This window comes from Balaenoptera acutorostrata, chromosome 12 (genome assembly GCF_949987535.1).
Source record: "Balaenoptera acutorostrata chromosome 12, mBalAcu1.1, whole genome shotgun sequence".
Classification (NCBI taxonomy): Eukaryota; Metazoa; Chordata; class Mammalia; order Artiodactyla; family Balaenopteridae; genus Balaenoptera; species Balaenoptera acutorostrata.
In genome coordinates, this window is record NC_080075.1 from 8730876 (window position 1) to 8751193 (window position 20318).

General features: G+C 37.8%; 1 protein-coding gene across 4 annotated transcripts in view; it reads left to right on the plus strand.

Annotated features, from left to right (window-relative positions):
- MGAT4A (alpha-1,3-mannosyl-glycoprotein 4-beta-N-acetylglucosaminyltransferase A) overlaps positions 1-19121 on the plus strand; it is a 116031-nt gene extending 96910 nt beyond the window's left edge. For all 4 annotated transcript variants that reach the window (XM_057558127.1, XM_057558126.1, XM_057558125.1 and 1 more), the window contains exons 10-16: positions 621-751; positions 3785-3892; positions 4004-4197; positions 6030-6108; positions 6783-6849; positions 13927-14039; positions 14169-19121. In XM_057558127.1, the coding sequence (XP_057414110.1) occupies positions 621-751; positions 3785-3892; positions 4004-4197; positions 6030-6108; positions 6783-6849; positions 13927-14039; positions 14169-14195 (719 nt within the window). In that variant the 3' untranslated portion in view covers positions 14196-19121. The remainder of the gene's footprint in view (positions 1-620; positions 752-3784; positions 3893-4003; positions 4198-6029; positions 6109-6782; positions 6850-13926; positions 14040-14168) is intronic.
- Positions 19122-20318: the final 1197 nt, after the last annotated feature.

A 20318-nucleotide genomic window follows, 5' to 3' on the forward strand; every position in this document is an offset into this window, starting at 1 on the left:
TAAAATTCCTAAAGTATCCAACTAAAGAGAATATGTTTAAAGTTGAAGGTTGAAGGAAATTTATAGGTCTTAAAAAACACCCCAGAGTGTAACATTTCACTTCTTCTAATGCTTTAAATCTGTAAGTATTAGAGGCTGGGGCTTTGATCTTGTTGATCATTTATCTCAAAACTTAATTTAAGACTCAAAACACATCTTTATTTGTGAAGGTTTCAGTGAAGACAAAATCAGGAGTCCTTGTTTTTTGCTTTTATTGATTTAGTTAATTTTTTTTTTTACTTAAACCTCCTAAGTTCCTTTTTTATGGGAAGAATGAATTTTAATAAGACATGAAGGAAAAATCTCCAGCTTGCTTCTTGAATCCTTTGAACTAGTAGTTGTATGATAGATTTTGTAATGGAGAAAGTTAGGAGTTCAGTACCTACTTCTGTTTATACTCAGGTGACAACTAAACTTAGCTAAAGCAAGTTTGTTTTTGATAAGAGGTGGGGAAATTATTGATAATGATTTATAGTTGAAAGCACAAGCTTTAGTGTATTTGTTGTACGGATTTCACTCATTTAAGCCATTTTGATGCTTGGCTTCTTTATTACAGTTACTGATTGGGAATATCTTTTCAGGTAAAATGTTTCAAGCGCCAGACCTCACTCTAATTGTGGAATTCATATTTATGTTCTATAAGGAGAAACCCATTGATTGGCTCTTGGACCATATTCTGTGGGTGAAAGTCTGCAACCCTGAAAAAGATGCAGTAAGTTAATTTCTTATGCGAGTGGAAGAGGCTTCTTTTATGTTTTTAGTGAAAGTGATGACTCTTAGGGAACCAGATGTTGTAAACGAACAGTTAAATAGGTAGCTGAAAGAAAACAGTGTTTCCACTTACCAGTGTAAGTGTTTGACTTATTTCTAGAACTATAAGAAGTTCCTGTTCTGGAGGGACTTTTAAGTCAGTGAAGCGCACCTTTCTTTAAATTGCTGATGAATGTTTATTGTGTCTTGAGGCTCTGGTGTTTCCTTGCTGTTGGCCATATCTGTCCTGTGTTGGGGGAGGGTGTGGCGGGGGGGGGGTTGTTTTGGTTTTCTTCACATCCTCTGTCAGCTTTCTTTTTTCAAATACTTTGGGGACAATATCGGACCCCAGCACACCTGGATATAAGGAATAGAATGGAAGTCATATTTTATACCAAAACAGTGACAAGTCAAAAGTGTACCTTTTTTGTATTGTGTTACTTGTAAGAAGCCAATGTTCATGCTGATATGCTGACCTTTGGGATGTTGGTGACAGGTAAGTAAGTAAACAATGATTTTTGCTTGGACTATTCAAATATTAAGTTATCTCCATTGAAATCTTATTGTAAAAGGTAAATTAATATGTTCTTCTTGTCTAATTTGAATTGTATCTCTGGAAAATTTTTTGAAATTATTGGCTGTAAGCATAAATAAAATACGAATGTACACATTCTTAAAAGTGAATGAGTCACTTTGACATGTAATAACAAGGAAATCTTTATTATAAACGTATGTCATTATAGTGTTGACCTATTTGCACAAATAAACATTTAATTTGATTTCATGACCTTATATTCCCTAGAACAGTTTGATCATCCTATCTGCCAGTTAGTTTTTAGGGCACCCTCTTCAGGTGTCCATAAGCTATTGTTTTCTCTCTCTCTCTTTTAAAAATAACCACTTTCTTAGAGCAAATCACGGTGTGTAGCGAAATAGCAGAGTACCAGCTTTCCAACAATGACTGAACATATAAATCGATTCGATCAACTCATTTTTATGATGTAAGCCCTTACCTGTATTTTCTTTGTGATTTACAGGAATTTTTATTGTAGGACACAGAACAATTCACGTCATCTTTACATTTGTACAACACACTTGCCTTTGATTGGTCCTGTGCAGTTTTATCTAATATGGTGGTTAGGTTCTTAAGAGAGCTTGTGAGGTGAAAATCTCTGAAAGTAAAAATTAAAACCATGAAGACACATTCTTTCACCCTTCTTTCTGTGGCCCGTAATTTTTCAGCTGCTTCCACTAGGATGTCACGGGAGCTGTCACCACGTACTTGCTGGCTCCAGAATCACATCCCTTTTACAGTGGTCTAGGAGACCCTTCCATTCACACTTATTTCACTGAGCATAATACCCTCAGGGTTCATCCATGTTGTTGCAAATGGAAAGATTTCTCTTCTATATGTTTGAGTAGTATTCCTCTGTGTGTGTGTGTGTGTGTGTACACAGCACATCTTTATCCATTCATCTGTTGATGGGCACTTAGGTTGTTTCCATATCGTGGCTATTGTAAATAATGTTGTGATGAACATAGGGGTGCATGTATCTTTTCTGATTAATGTTTTCGTGTTCTTTGGATAAATACCCAGAAGTGGGATTGCTGGGTCATATATGGTACTTCCTAGTTTTTTGAGGAATCTCCATACTGTTTTCCACAGTGGCTGTACCAGTTTACATTCCCACCAATAGTACCAAGCAAAAACAAACACGTAGTTACAAGAACAGAGTAGTGGTTACCAGAGGGGATGGGGCAGGGGCTGAGTGCGGGGGTGAAATGGGTAAAGGGGGTCAACTGTATGGTGATGGATGGAAACTGACTTGGTGGTGAGAACACGGTAGTGTATACAGAAGTAGAAGTATAATGTTGTGTATTTGGAACTTATATAATGTTATAAACCAATGTTACTTTAAAAAAAAAAAAAAAGCATTCACACATTCTTCCAAAGGTGTATGGACCTGCTTTGACTCTTCGGGCCCGAATGTGTCATTCCTTGCCTGTGTGTTGAGTGACGGGCTCGGTCTCAGGCACTGCTGCTTCTCCTCCTCTCTCCCCTCCACCATCCCACCTCCCCTCTCCTCCCTCCTCCCCTGTCCTCTCCCTCCCTTACCTTCCCTCTCCTTCCACTTGAGTGTTTTATTTGTGTAAATAAAGTATACAATTTCACCTCTACTCTCCTGTTAGCAATAACCCTAATGAAGTAAACCTCTTGAGAAAAATTAGGCATTTTCACACCCAGGAAATAACTGGAGGTCTTTCAAAGTGGAAATGTCTTATACACTTGTCTTCTTCAGTATGTTCTTGGCCCAAAGCTTATAAAAGTCATTGAAAATGGAAAGGGTTTATAAAAGCATGACAAGGTAGCCGTGGCTCTCCTGAAGCACTGAGCTAATGAATGCGCGAGAGCCCTGCCGGGGCTGTAGGTCCCACACGCCATGATCACACGAGAGCAGGTTATAATCGAAAATCTGGGCCATGGGGCACTTAGAGCTGAAACATAGGTGTCCCCCAACTGTGCTGAGTCGGATTTGTCTGTTTTGATGTTGTTTTCTTGCTTGTGGTCCACTTACTGCCTCACATTTTCAGATTGCTTTCATGCAACAAAATGTGCTTTTTCTTATCTGCAAATTCTTCATTATATTATCCACTTAAAGGTATTTTGTGTATTTGAACCAAACCTCTAGAGTTTGTGCATTTTAACATTAAAAGTCAAATCTATATTGACCTATTTTGAAAGGTGGTTGAAATTAACTCCTTAACTCTTCCCTTGGAAGTGCTTATTTTTAATTTCCGCATCGTGTCTGTTTATCAAGTAGGTAGCAAATCTATTAATGCCTCAAAGAGGACCCTAAAAAAACACGATTTGGAATTATGAGATGAAGTTGGATTTTCTTTTCAATATTTACCCTTCTAAAGGGCTTCTCATCTTGCAGAGGAGGACAAGATTTCACTTTATAATGCAACACTAATGTTCCCGTTTAATATTTAGAAACATTGTGATCGACAGAAAGCAAATCTGCGGATCCGCTTCAGACCTTCCCTTTTCCAACATGTGGGTCTGCATTCTTCACTAACAGGAAAAATTCAGAAACTCACGGTTGGTGATTTAATTTTTTCTCATGCACAGACAATTTGTTATCTACTGTATAATCCTTGTTCTTCTTAAGTATAAATGAGCTGTATGTTGTTAATATGTCTTTCCTCCTAGGATAAAGATTACATGAAACCATTACTTCTTAAAATCCATGTAAACCCCCCTGCAGAGGTATCTACTTCTCTGAAGGTCTACCAAGGACATACACTGGAGAAAACTTATATGGGGGAGGATTTCTTCTGGGCTATAACTCCAGTAGCTGGAGACTACATCCTGTTTAAATTTGACAAGCCAGTCAGTGTGGAAAGGTAGGTCATTATTGAAATATAATTTGGTCTTACAATTCAGACCTCTTATTCATAATGTGGTTTATGATGGAATTTTTGGTGTATATAACACATGTGAGCAGTCAATGAGTCCTAAATGTTGGATTATAAAATACATTTTGTGTAACTCAGTAACAGTATGGGTATGATGCTTACAGATATAATACCAGCATTTAGTATGTTTGATAAATTCTATTGGTATTTCTGAATGTATATTTAGTATAGATTTTTAATACTTTCATGTAGAACTCTCCCTCAGAATCCCAAATTAGTTTTCACATCCTTATCCTAGAATATCCCTTAAGATTTGACTGTGAGCTAGTGGATGGCCCAGCAATTTGGTTGAAATGATAAATTTGACAGACTATGACTATTCCTATTCAGTGCTTTTGCAAGTGCTGGAAGTGCAAGTGCTTTTAGTACACCATGGAGGAATTTAAAACCCTTTTATGTGTTTCAGCATTTCTGTTCACTTTACAAAATTTGGGACTTTTTCTCCCCATTTTTTACTTAACAGTCACAATTCCTTCAGTCTTTCCTCAGTTTTGGGTATGTTCCCCACACTGTCTGTGGCATACTTCCATGTAATCCCCAGAATGTGATGTTATGTGTTCTCCTTTGAAGGCCATTTGGTTTTTAGAATCTGCCAAAAATAATTTGGAATAATTCTGTTTAAGGTGGTCAAAACAATGCATAACTACATGAAATGCTATTAATTTTCTTTTGTTACTCTAAACTGATTCTAAAGAGGAATTTAAATGTAAAAATGTTATAAGCAATGGGAAGATCACTGGCAAGACATATTAGAATACTTTTGAGTAATATTTTGCACCTATATGAGTATATAATATTGGTTTTGTTGTTATTTAATGCTCATTTTTATACTGTGTAGTGGAGCTGTGCCCTGTGAGGTATTGTTCACCACGCTTGAGTCCTCATAGAATTAGAAATAGCACTCTTCTTTCACCTCAACAAGAATAGCCTCAAACCACATTTATGGGTTTATTTTTAGAAAATAAAAATAATTCCATCAAAGAATCTGCTAAAGAGCTTATATATTAGAGATCAAACTTAGTAACAACAAATACACTTACAATAAACCTCTGTAAAATGATATTTGTAATGCCCCTACTGAGGGCACTTTTCTAGCGAAACACAATTCTTCTAAAATGACAGTATATATGAATTTTCCTGGAGTCCATGCATAGACCCACCCTTCCTAGGACAGAGAAAAGGGATCATTTGATTTTCACCATAACTTATTTGCTGAGAGGGGAAAAAGCAGAAGTTGTATTTATTAATACAGAAGTGAAGTGTTAGGAAAAATATTCTCTGTGTAACATATGTATGTGTTCATTATACAAAAATTTTAAGGTGTGAAGAATGAGGAAAAAAACCATAACCCCAAGGATACCATTATGACCATATTGACACTTTTTTTTTTCTTGGTAACTGTGTGCACTTTCTACTTTGAGATTGTGGTCTACATGTAATTTTATATCATATATCATCCAATATACTCTGTCATAAGTGATTCATAAGCATTTTAATGGCTGCATCAACAGCAACAAAACACTGCCATCTTTTTTTTTTTTTTGTCAAGTACATTATTGTTATGCAGCAAACATGCCCCTCTGATAGAGGAGTTATTGCATCCCCCTTAGGTTTTAATTTCCCTGCAACTATTCAGAACATATGATGTGCAGCCACTACAAACTTCAGCGTCGTCGACCTTATTCTGAGGTAAGGCCCCCTTCTGAACCTTTGTCAAGGATAGTCTGACTATATTTTTATTTTTATGCTTGTCTTTTCAGTTATTTGTTCCATAGTGGCAACCAGGAACATCCAGGGGATATTCTGCTCAACACAACTGTAGAAGTTTTGCCTTTGAAGGTATGACTATTTTTTCCCCTAAATTTTCCTTGGGAACTAATATTAATAGACCTGATTTGAGGCTATTCCTGTTTATGAAAGAAATTCTCATGATGGCAGGACCTTAGTGGTGAGTAATACCAACTTCTTTTGGCAATATGGAACACCTGGTATATTGTCCCGTTTGCCTTCATAGAAAGAGCCTTTATTTTGTTTCCTGTTGGAAAGTAACTTGGACATTTGTACTGGGAAAATAAATGAATCATTATTTTACTTTAATGTTTACTTGCTGTTTGTATTTTGAGTCCCGAAATACCATGCAGTTTTAATGCCTGTTGAATAATGTAGAAAATTAATTTATTGGTCTCTAAGGAATGCTTAATTTCTTTCAAGTTAACACACAGTTCTTTACTTCTGTATATTTTTAATAGAAAACAGCATTCTATTAAATTGATTTAAACTGGAAATTAATTAAAATTAAAAATTTCTAGCCAACGGTATATTATATACAGATTCAGATGGAGCACTTATACTGATTGATAAGCCTTTTAAGGTTCAAGACTGACATGGCATTTTCTCTTTTCAGAGACAGCTGTGCCACAGATGCCACTTTTATATTTATTAAGATATATTAATAACCTAGATTTGTTTTAAATAGAAGTAATTATTTATAAGATGTTTTTGTTCTATTTTAGAGTGAAGGTTTGGAAATCAGCAAAGAAACCAAAGACAAACGATTAGAAGATGGTTATTTCAGAATAGGTAATACCTACTTTAAACTAGTAAGATGTCCTTTACTTTTTTGGACTTAGTCCTGAAGTAATTTTAAGTTCTTTTCAGATATTAAGCAGCTTCAGAATTATAAATACCAGTGTACTCTTTTACTTGTTCTCTGTGTTCTAGTACATACTTTTATTATTATCTTGACCCAACTAGGGTTTCAGATCAAAGGTTCATTTCCTGGTTCCTCTTTCTCTGTTCATCTGCTGCTTCACTGTTGCCACTGGTAGATAATCCGCCTTCAGCTGCCTTCTGCAGTCTCGTACTGGATGATCTTAGCTGGCTACTCTCATGATCCCAGCAATATCCGTATGCCAGAGTCTGAGCCTTTAGCCCTGCCTCCCTCCTGAGCTTTAGATCTGTACTGAGATGCCAGCTGACAAACTACGTGGAGGCCACGTAGCCATCTACCCAGAGCGTCTGTAATATGGACATTTCATCATTGGTCACCGTGGTTTGTGCTGTCACGATTCATCTAGCTGCCTGAGTCTAACCTTGGGAGACACTCTGAAACCCCGCACCCACCTTCACTGTCCATTAGCATAAAATGTCTATTTGTGTCTGAATGTGCATTCACCCTACTGCAGCGATACTCTGCCTCTGTTTCCGAGCCAGTCCACCGAGCCGCTGTAGCTCCCTTGCCAAAACCTAGATGCTGTATTAACCTGGCTGAAAACCTTAATGACCTTCCGTGATCAGATTCCTTAGCTCCCACCCACTTTCGTATCTTGTTACTTTCCTCTTATGCTTCATCTCTCCAGTCCTAAGATGTGTTCCTCTAATGCCCTGTGCTCCCAGCCGTGTCTCTGTCCGCTTTCCCCGCCTGAAACAATGGATTGATACTTCTCCTCCTGATGAACGCTTTCTCATCCTTTATTAACAAGTTTAGCTGCCTTCTCCTTGGCTCTTCTTACCACAGTGCATGCACCTGTTCTGTGTAATCACGTTTCGTAGCTCAGTTCTGTGCGCTCACCGTGGAAGGGGGAGGGGGCTTTGTTGCTCAAGCATCTCCTGTGATTAACGTAGGACCTGTCCTTTGATGGACATCAACTCAGTGGATGATTATATATTTTCTTTTACTTAAATTAATGCTTTGCCTATTGGTAGGCAGAAGAGATTATTGGGCAATTAATATTGTAGGTATACAGGACAGAGGCATTCCTATAACTCTCTCAAGCAGTTTTACGTTTGGTGAATGTCATTCAGTGTTTGCTACAAGGCTTGTACAGTCACCCTGACTAATTTCTGTATAGCTTAGTGGATAGATGAGTTTAATTATTTTCATATTTGGGTTATATTTTAGCCTACCCTAGAAATGTTCATAAGATTAGCTGCGTATACGAGACATTAACCCTATTACCTATGAGTTATTAAATTTCTGAGAATGTTATGTTCTAGGTTATGAAAGTAGCATAGGAAATAGAGACATTTATATGATTGTCTCTGCAGTAATTTGAAGATAATGACCATCTAAAACATCAACTCATACGTATTTAGAACTGGAAGAGAACTGATGGGTGATCAGACCTAGGACCTTGTGTAACAAAAGTGTGCATCAGAAACAAAAGCAGCTGATTTTTTTTCAAGTTCATATAAAAAATTCTGCTCCCTTAAGAAGTATGCTTTAGCTGAATGGCGTGTGAGGGGCTCTGCAGACCTTTTTCTAGTGAGACAACCATAACTGGTGAAAGGTATTTTTTTAGAAAAGTACAGCAAATAGAGAAACATTAACTCATAAAGTCTTAATCTCAGTAACAGCATTAAGAGTCTGTGGCATTGGAGCCCTGACCTGCTCATTACCCACGCTGGCCAAGCTCAGTGACTCGGAAGCTCTACTCTGCATGTCCAGCCAAAAACACGGACTCCCTCTCCCACCAGCCCCCACTCCAGGGCTGCGGTATCTCACCAGGAAGGGCAGACCACCAGCATCTGTCACCTCCCCAGCTCCCTGTTGCAGAAGCTCTGTTCCAGACATGAGCAGCTTAGAAATCTGAGGCTCCTTTCCTCCACCTAACTTCCATTCATCGGGCGAACCTTTGCTGCAGGCACGGCAGGGTGAGAATCCTTGACCCTGATCACCTCCCCCAGCCCACTGGTCCCCGCACACTGGGAGAGGTCAGCCAGGACACGAAGGGCTACTGCTACAACCCAGTGCTCTGCTTGTAAAGCAGGGGTGTCACTTTAGCAGGGAGGTGGGCTGCTGTCCCTGCCAGGGGTGCTGAGCAGTGGTGCAGAGATTTTCTCCAGGGGAGAGGCAGGCCATCAGAGAGCTCTGTAGCGCACCCTAAGGGGACTGCCTTACTTGAAACAGAACTTGGGGAAGTTCAAGCCCAAGGGCGCTGTGGAATATGATGGAGATTTTGGTGGTAAACAGTTAGGAGGAGACTGGTAGCTACATTCAAGCTAAACTGTAGCCCATCCAGAAGTTTGACAGAGAGAACCAGAGAAAGAGGTAGCTAAGAAGAGCACTCTTGGGTGGGACAAGCCACAAAGACTGGCGCTACAAAGGGGCCTGGATTCAATAGGATCAGACCATGCAGCAACTTATGCCCAAAGGCATTGTCGGAAACAGTAGACAACGAGCTGGCAATTAGTAGAGACCTGATGGGTGAAGGTGGGGTTGGCTGGATGGGTGTGGCATGGTAACTAAGGACAGTCCTGTGAAAGAAATACCAGATTGATTAGTAGGTTAAAATTATGAGACAGCAGAAGAAGAGCCTTTCACAGAGAAACACTGGAAGAAGGAATGGACCACCGTCTGGGTAGCAGAAGGGCGTCCACGGAGGGCATGACCTTGGAAGTCCCTCCCAATGCCAGGGTTTGGGGATTCCAGTCACTCATTAGTCATTTCCTCCTTCATTTTCCCCTTCTTTTTTATCTTTTAATGCTTACCTACCAGACCATTGGGTTAAGGACAAAAGTTAAATTTGTTGTTTGGAAAGTTAATACATGTACATGGTACCAAATACAAATTTAAGAGGGTAAAACACACAATCACACATAAATGGTAACATACTGTACAACCTTGTTCTACATCTTGTTTTTTCACTGAACAAAATACATATGTGCATGTGGAAGATGAACATTTTTTTAAAATTGTAAATATTTCAGATGCACAAAAAGATACAACTAATAATGTAATGAATATCAGTGTATGCAGCTTAAGATTTGCCCGTTCAGTTGCTCTTTCCTAATTATCTTCTTTCCCCACCCACCCAAGGGTAACTACTATCCTAAATTTTGTGGTTACCATTTCCATGTATGCTTTTACTACATATGTGTGATATATCCCTGAATAAAGCAGTCTTATTTTGCTTGTTTTGAAATTTGATATGAATGATGACATTCTGTAGTCTACAGTTTGCTTTTTTCTCTCACCATTGTGATATTCAACCATGTGGATGTGTGTATCTATGGCTCATTCATTTTCATTGCTGTATAGATCTCCATGGATGAATATATTGCTGTCTGTTCTGTTTGGTCATAAAGTTTGTTTCCATCTTTTTGCTGGCCTGAACACTTAGGCACATGTATGAGAGTTTCTCTACAATGTATTCTTAGGAACGGAAGTAAGTCACAACTGCATTATCTACAACTTTACTTCGTTCTTTCTATTCTTTCTTCAATCTTTTAATGGGCTGCCTAATATTCCCTTGTATTAGCATATTGTAATTAAATTAGCCAGTCTCCTCATCATGGGCACTTAGATTGTTTACAATTTTTGCTGCAGTCTATATATGCTTTTTGCACATGTGAGAGTATATCTGCAGCATAAAATTGCTGGGTGAGAGTGTTTTAATGAGGCCAGTTATATAATTTGCTAATTATTTTTCTAATTAAATGAGCTCATCAGGTGACAGATTCAGATACATTATAAGTTAAAATGTTTCAAGTTCCACAGCATTTTTCAGCCCTGAATTCCCTTCCTAACTCAATATTAAATAATACTTTTTTTGTAGCATACATTCCCTACCCCAGTCCAGCGCCAAATAAGGACATACTTTTATGAAATAAGTATTAATTTTTTTTAATAAAAGCATGACTTTGGCAGTTCATAAGTTGAATATTTCCTGTACAAATGAAAATGAACTTTCTCCAGTATGGTTTTTCAATTTGAATGTATCTTATCTTGCTATGAGCCTAGTCAATATATTTTAAGACTAGAATTGACACCTAATTTAACGGTTAGCTAACGACAGCCCATGGGCCAAATGTGGCCCACTGTTTGTTTTCTAATAGCCTGTGAGTGAAGAATGTAGAAATTTTTTCCATTGTTTATTTTCATTGTCAAATGGTTGAAAAAATAAGAATAGTAATATATTGTGACATGTAAAAACTAGAAAATATTCAAATTTCAGTGTCCATGAATAGAGTTTCTTTTAACACAGCTGTGCTCATTTGTTTATGTGTTGTCTGTGTGCTTTTATGCTACAACAGCAGAGATAAGTGAGCAGTTGCAAAAGAGATGGCGGTGGTGCTCTCAGTGCTTTGAATTGCTGCTCAGTGCACTACAAATAGCTTTGATGCATTATAATTTGACAGTGTTTAAAGTGCCACACACATAACTCTACTGTGACATTTTTAAAAAAATTATCAGTGATTACCCTTCATGTCAAAACAGGAAGAGAAAAGTGGACTTTGAATGTTGTGCTTTTTAACACAGTGGAATATGGGTTGTTTTACAAAATTAGATGGCAGGTTATGTGGTTATTATGCAGTGACACAAGAGCTGTGCTAGAGAGTACGTTACCACTACTAAGCACTCACAACAATATCCCCAACTCACAGGAAAGCAATGGTCAGAAAAATTAGAAGATTTAAAATATGATATCTCATCACTGAGAATTTCTTCACAAAAATAAAAGATTCAAATGACACTGTAACCAAAGTGAGTTTCAAACTGGCTCATGTGTTAGCCAAGCAAGAAAACCATTTACCAATGATGAGTTAATTAAATCATGTTTAACTACAGCAGATATGTGTGCCCAGAAAATAAACTTATTTCGGACCATTAGGCTTTCGGCAATAACTATTGCTTGAGGAGTTGGGGACTTTGGGAACAATATCAGTAGTCAAAAAGCAATGCAAATTATTTGAGCAGTTTTCCTTGGCTCTTGGTGAGTTGACAGATATTACTGATACTGCCTAGTTGTTATTTGGAGTCAATGCCAGGTTTGAAGTGACTGAAGAATTGGTCTCTGAATAGTCTGTAGAGAACAAGTACAGGCAAGAATGTTTTCAAACCAGTTGAGAAAATACAAAGTTCGTACAAACTGAAGTGGAATCTGCTAGGATGTTTTACAATGAATGGTGGTGAAAATACGTGTGGAGAAGAAGGCTTAGATGGACAGATTTACAAAGCTTGCAACAATGTAAGGTGTTTAAAGCCTATGGTTATGTTATTATTCATCAGCAGGTGCTTTACAGAGAGTATTGAGTCTGTTGTGTATCATTAATTTATTGAACCAGTAGTGTCGCCAGTGAACTTTACTTACTCTCATTGACTTCATCAACATCAGTTCTGTGAATTTTTGTCAGAAATAAGAACTGCTGAATATCCTGACTTGCCCTGCCACACAGCAGTTCTGGGGCTTAGCAGTGATAAAATTTTATTGTGGTTTTTTTTTTCTTGGTTTTGTTTTGTTTTAGCTCTGAAATAAGATTGAAAATTTTCCAAGTGAGAACTGCCCTCAACCACTATTATCTCTTTGAGAATTAGTTTTTGCTTCAGACTTGATAATGTTTCTTAATGAATTCAACCTAAAAGTACAAGACAAAGCAGTGCTTATGTGCAAAACTTATATTGCATTCAGGTCACTTTGATGACTATTAACGTTATTTGAACTGCAAGTAATAATATCAAGCTAACTGGGGAGCTTCCCCCAACCTTTGATTGAAAGTGATTCATCTGCAATGTAATGATGAGGCAGATATCAAAGAGAAGAATCTAATAGAATTTTACGCAGATACCTTCCAAGTCATGGACGTGCTCCATTAAAATCATGTGCTTGTGGATTAATAACAATATTTGCAGTATCTAGGCTGTGTGAAAGGAAGCATTCAAGATAAAATATATCAAATCTCATTATAGATCCACATTAACAGATGAACATTTGCAATCGATTTCGATGATAAGGAACACTAACTTTGAATACCAGTTAATTTAAGTATTATCCCCCCATAAGGAATTACATGCTCTTTAGTATTAGCAGGAAAAAAAACAACTTAGTTATTACATTTTGAATTTCATCAATAAAAATTTTGTGAAAATTAGTTTTCTCTTTTTCTATACAAGTACCTGGATGATATTCTCAGATGCCCTCTTGACCCACAAATCCCCAAATATTTACTCTCTCTCCTTTTTAGGAAGTTTGCCTATCCCTGGCTTAGAGCAGTGTGGCTCAGAACAAACCATTTTCCTGTCACTTTTTCAGTAGCATTTTTGTTTTGTTTTCTTGCTGTTTCCTCACAGCAAGAAAAATTGAGTACTGAGCATGTTATCTTCTATAGAACTTCTTGGTCCTTATCCTTACAGGAGAGCTTTTTGAGCTTATCATTTATAATGGAGTTTTATGTTGGAACTGCCTTGAGGAGGTATCACATTTTAATTCCGTCTAGATGTGACCTTGGAAACTGCTCAAGGCCAACCGTGTGTTAAAGCACTGAAATTTGTTACTATTGACTTAATCCTCAAAGTGGTCAGACTGAAAGATGGTACAGAGTATATTTTGGGAGGTTTGTAAGTCACATTTTGCTAAAAACTTGTGTGTTAGTTGATGTAAGAACAAATATATTTGATTTTTTTTAAATTTGCAATAAGAAAATGTATAGCTCTGCCTCTTTAAATAGGTTGCTTCTAATGTTTTTAAGCATATACTACTTCATGAAACGTTTAAAAGTTGAATAAAGGTAGAAAGAAGGAAAAAAATTCACCCATGCTCTTTGTGTAAAAACATCCACTAGAAATATTTTGGTGTTTTCCTTCCCTGCTTTAAGTCAGTGATAATTTATGTGTGCTTGTTTCAGTCTACCCAATGAGTGTTGATTTTTACTTTGAAGGGAAATTTGAGAATGGTGTTGCAGAAGGAATGGTGGATCCCAACCTAAACCCCATCTCAGCATTCCGACTTTCAGTTATTCAGAATTCTGCTGTTTGGGCCATTCTTAATGAGGTAAGACAATATATTAAATCAGTGAAACTGCTTAGATTCTACATTTTTTACAGCATTTGGATTTCATAATTAAGACCTTTTTGGAATTGAAAATTGCCATTTCATGCTGTTCACTATCTTGTATTTCAGATTCATATTAAAAAAGTCACAAACTGACTATCTCCTAAGAAACCAACGCATTTTTTCCCTTTGAATTTGTTGATTAAAGATGGCTGAGCATGTACCTTTTTTTGGTAACTTGAATTCTACCTCTTGTGAAATCTACTGTAGATAAGATGATTGTCATTTCCACTTGGAAAATGAATCTTCCATGGATAATTGTATTCATTCAAACCTAAGCTGTCCTCCAGTTTTAACTTGACTCAGACATTTTACAGTTATGACAGCCTGTTAATATGACTTGTACTATTTTGGTATTATACTAATACATAAGAGTTGTACATATTGTTACATTCCTTAAAATTTGAGAAAAATTAATGTTAAATACATTTTATGAAGGGGGGTACTTTTGAAGTTCATTTATTTTACTATTATAGACCCTCTTTTATAGATTATCAGGGATTATATATATATATATATATATATATATATATATATACACACACACACACACACACACACACAAATATACATAAAATGCTACGGAGTTAATTTATTAGAAACACTTAAGAAGTACATATTTTTGTGCAGTAAATTTTTGAATCAATACTTTTTTTGAAAACCAGTTACCTTGTTTTAAGTTCTTTCTATATTTTTCTTTGGAAATGCAAACATTACAAGTTAATGCCATTTTTCAAATGCACTGCCATTTAAGAATGATTCTAGATTGATTTCCTAACTGAAGTACTTTTATAATCACAGTGATTCTGAACAAAATATTTTCAAAGGCATTTCTCATTCCTTAAAGCCAAGATTTTAAAGACCAATGTCCTTCTTGAGGGTTATTTTACTATACTATGTATGGTGTATAGCTACAAAAAATCAGTCTGATAAATTTTAATGTGCGGGGGTGATGCATTTCAACCCAAATTATCATAGACTGAAGTCATTACATTTCCTTTGATATGTAAAATGACACACTCTTCTCTTTTAATCTTTGTCTTTAATCCATGAATTAGAGGCATTTTCTCTTTCCTTGATGCTTTTATATCTGCACTCACTCCGTGAGTTCTGACAAAATGTTTTCTAGGTAATGCTATTGTATGAGTCACAATTGGTTGAATTTTAAAGAAAAACAAAATTGTAATGTTGGTTTTTTGGTGAAAGGTATTGTAACAGTTGTATGTTTTTCCAAAATAATTTATTCTACTGCATTATAAACTTGTAAGTAAATTTACATCTGAAGAGTATTTATTGCTCTTAAACATGCAATTCCAAATGATATCACTACTATAAACAAAACTATTATCAGCCTTAGCAATCGGTGATCTTTACAAAAGTCTTTCACTTTTACAAAATTATGAATTATCAACATCAGTTCCCAACCAGCCTGGTGTCCTCAGGTGGGTTGCAGGCGGTTACAGGTGTGCAGAGCTTGAATCTCCTGAGCTTTCAGAGTAGCCAGTGGCTGAGGCCTCTGGCAGCTGGAGGTTCTAGCTGGTTGCCTTTAGCCTGGAGGAGCGTCACCTGGTTATCCAGCAGGCTGAACAAGCAGCTTCCAGACAGCCTCGTTTGCTGTGCAGGGTTATGCAGTGAAAAAGGTTGGGAAACACTGATAGGGTACAATTATTTCCATTACTCCATATTTGAATAATTCTTAGTTACTTTTCTTGATTAAAAAGTTACGTGTTGCCAACAATGATTTCTTTATGTCCGAGTCCAGTTAAAAATTTTTCTTGAGGTTTTTAGATTTTACTTTTTATTTTCTTTAATTTACGCTTTATTTCCTTCTCAAATCTCCTTGGCCCAGCGCCTAACGGGGAAATGTCACTGCAAAAGCATAAACCTTTCATTACAGAATTGCGGCACCAGCTTCACATACTAAATTACTGCTGTAACAAATAAGTATCAGGAGATAAAAATCTGGAGGAATCCCCTTGTTTCCCTGCTTCCCAAGTAGCTAACTCTGATTTGAGGAAGAAAGGCCAAGCTCTGAGAGTCTAGGGAGGTGACAGTAATTGCAGCTCCTGGCCATCTGTTGGGGCGTCTCCGTCTTGAGACTGAGCCTTACCCAGCCAGCTTTGTCCTGTTTCTGTGCTCAGTCTCCCCTCCCAGGCTTAGCTCATCCCTCCTGTTCCTGAGACTTTCAGCCAAATCTTATCCATCTTTCAAGGACTCTCCTGTGTACTCCTTCCTCCCCATGGATTTGTTACCAGTGCCTCGCTGAGTCCAGAACAGTGCCTGACACGTGGCAGGGGCCCAAGCAGCGTCTGGGGAAAGGGACCAACTGTTCCAGCCCACACTCCTCTTTTTCTTAACTCTCTTTACCTACTGTCCTTGCCACACACTCACACACACACTCAGCTGTCTAGTTTGTTTGTGGCGAGTGTGTGTGCACATACACGTAATGACTCTGGCCAGATGTCAGGCTCCTGCAGGCAAGCCTGTAAGTCATGCTTCCTAGCTTCCTCTGCTGCACAGGTGCTCACGGACCCTCGTGTCAGCTGTGCTCTCCTTTTCCCCAGTTTCCACTAGACAATTAGAAGCAGCCGGGCTTGCCTCAAGCAAGCGATTATAGTGGTTGCCCTTAAGAGTCATGTTAGGGACTAAAGTATTGGGAAAGAAGATGAGGGGACCTGGAATGAGAGAAAGTACATACTTGACCTTGAGTGGACACTGAACCACTTTTACCCAGAGTGGTGGGGAAAAGTACAAATGGCGCGACTAATTTTATTTTTATGTATGTATACGGCATGATGCCTCTGGAGCTGCACTGTCCTCTACAGTAGCTACTGGACACAGGGTGGCTATTTAAGTTTAAATTAATAAAACATTCAGCTCCTCAGTCACACTAGCTCCCTATGGCTAGTGGCCACTGGGTTAAACAGCACAGATATAGAACATCTCCGTCATCACAGAAAATTCTGCAGCACAGCACTGTGTCAAGAGTGCTAATATGAACGTTGTAGAATCCAGAATAATGAATTCCCATCATGAGGCTAAAAGCAGACATGCAGAATATATCGTAGTGCAAATGATGATGAGTATTTCGGGTGAGAAGAGAAGGTTGAGGACCTACTTCCAGGATTCTAAGATCCAGTTTCTAAGTTCTTTAAGTCTCATGCATCCTTTACAGCATTCACTGTCCCTACTATGTAGTCCCAAAAGAGTGACAACTTGAGGATGAGGTTCCAAAGCATGTGTGATTGACAAGCTTTGGAAAATGTGAATGCACATGGATTTAGCACACAGCCTCTAGACATGTATGTGAAGGTTAATTCAGCTGTTGGAGATGTCTTTGAACAAGCTTTTTAAGTCAGTTGCATTAGTAAATAATTAGAAGGTGTTATTTTAAAAACTTCAGCAACGCTATGGAGGCTTCTTTTAAATATGTCATAATAATGAAAAAAGTTGTCTTCCAGCAATGCCGCCCTCAAAGACAAGTGTGGTTATATGGAAACAGCATGTTTGGAGGGATTGCTCTAATTAATAGCAGTGAATGTTTGTAGCAGCCAGAATTCCATGGATGACCTCTCCCCCCCCAATGACTTTGTATATCCTAACCCTTTGAGTATGTGTGGAACCTGTGAGTATGATCCATAATTATGTTGTACAGCAAAAAGATTATCTGGGGACAGCTAATCTAATCAGGCGAGCCCTTTAAAAGCAGAGTTTTCTCAGGCTGTCAGCCGAAGTCAGATTCAAAGCAGGACTTGCGGCACCACGGCTGGTTTAAGATGGAGGCGGCCACATGAGAAGGAATGCAGATGGTCTTAAGGAGCTGAGAGGCCCCAGCTGACAGCCAAGAGAATGGAAACTGCAGTCCTGCAGCCACAGGAACTGAACTCAGCCACCAACTGGAAGGAGTGTGCAGGTGGACTCTCCTCCAGCAGCTAAGAGCTCAGCCCCACCAACACCGGATTCCGGCCATGTGAATCTCTAAGCAGAGAGCTCAGTCCTGCCTGCCTGGACTTCTGGCCTACAGAGCTGTGAGATAATAAACGGGTGTTGTTTTACGCTTTTAAATTTGCCGTGATTTTATGCAGCAATGGAAAATGAATACGATATTTAAAAGAGGTGAAGCGGAGAAGGCTTCCTGCTTGATTCCCTCTGGTATGTTGGGTATTTCTTGATAAACTTATGAATAAAGTCTTGCACTAGCAGATCATATACACAGGCCTCATCTGGGATTCTCTCCCAGAGACCTCAGTTAATCCTCTTTGGAAGGTGTTGGCAAAAACTTGCAGCACCTTTGTAGCGTTTCATGAAGGAACCGCTAGCATGAGATTGCAGGAGCGGGATCCAGTGAGTAAGGAATCTTTTTCCTGGAATAGGTGTCACTTTATGTTGATTTAGGCTGCTCTGAGCCTGTCAGTTATTTAAGAATGAGGAACAGTGGTATTTTAAGTAAGATATTAAGAGAAAAAAAAAATTGATGCCTTTATGTAGAGACCAAATAATCTACTCTGTATTGAAGGACTTTTTTTTTAACCAAAATTTATAGTCTAAGCACAGATCAAATTCTATACGTGCTGACCAAATTTTTGTACTTAGGGAATACTTTTCAAAATACTTCTCTGCTTCTAAGACATTAATTGCTAATGAAGTTTAATTTTGGTTTGTCCATTACTTTTTGTGCTTCTTTTACTATACTGCTATAGCCTTGATATAAGAAAAGTTGAGCTAAAAGAAAGAAAATGAGAGGCTAACATTATCGAAAGGTCAGAAATTTGAGTCATAATCATATCTGAGGACCTAAGGGAACTTTGACATCTGATCTCTTTAAAGAAAAGGAAACTTTTCAAAGCTATGTAGCAGTGTTTATAGTGTATGAAATTTAGTTTGATAGTTGTAAATTATTAATCTTAACAGATATATGCCATGATAACTAACATGCTTACTTTATTTCTTCAATGCATGTGAACCTACAGTGCTGAAGAGCCCACTACTACAGTATTACTAAAAAAAAAAAACAACAACAAAGGATTTGTTTATATATATACATATATATACCCATATCATCAATGCTTATATAGAAACTCTTCTCTTCTTACCTGAAACACGTGCTTCACCTGTTTGGGCACTAGCTAGAGCATTTCCAGAGGAACAAACAAGAAAGAGCTGGCACTCCAGTTATGTGTGAGTTGAGAAATTTAGATGTCGTTCAAAAACGTGAACTGAACGTTGAATGGGAAACACTTTGTGCGGAAAAACGTTAGGAACAGTGGTGCTAAAATTGTTCTAAACTAAGGATTGTCTGTTGTGGGGAACATTCAATACTCTTGGACACTAGGGAAGCTGTTTAATATGTCACTTGCTCCTAGTGGCTTCATGGTATTAGTAATTAGCAAATTGCCCTGGAATCAAAGGTTTGGTACTTTAGTTTGATTAGCATTCCATTACTTATTTGAAATGCTCAGTGTTGGCTGAAATTGGGTGAAAATACCTTTTGAAGACATAGTCTCTGAGCCTTAAAAATGGTGGATATCGACAGTACTGTCAGATGCCCTGCCAGCAGAGCTGATACTTCTCATTTCAGTGCAGACAGTCACGCTTTCTAAGACGGATTTAGAAATCAGCTGATTAAACTGTAACAGTTGTTTCATTTATGGAATGAAAAACTGAAGCGTTTCTCCTTGAGAACAAACTTTGTTTGGAAAGGTTGTCTTTGTAATTGGGGTGTTTCTGGAAGCACCCCTGGGAGAAGCTGCCTGAGGAACTGCTTTTCCAGGTTGTACCAGATGTTTTTTTCTCCGTAAATGTATTGTACATATTTTCCTTACAGTGTCTCCATTGGTTGAATGGGTAATCTCTGTAGTAATATTTTAGGTACCTGTTGGATTTTTAAAGGCAGATTATTTATTTTCAAATTTGCTGCTATAACTGAAAGCCTGATAACTAGTCCTGTTGACTGTGCCTTTCATCACTGTTTCTCTGTGCCACAACCGTTCATGTGTATTTGAGATAAAGAAGTTTAAAAAGCCATGTTGAATTCAAGACTCCTTCTAATAAAAGTAAAACAGGTAAAACTTTATGAGTACTAAGCTTTTTTTATTATTAGTTTTGCTTAACACTGATATAATAATAGTTTACTGGTACTGTTTTCAGTTAGAAAACGTGGATTTGATATGTGGGTTTTGGAAAGTCTTCTAAGAAAGAAAAGCAGCCTGGTGTCAAGAC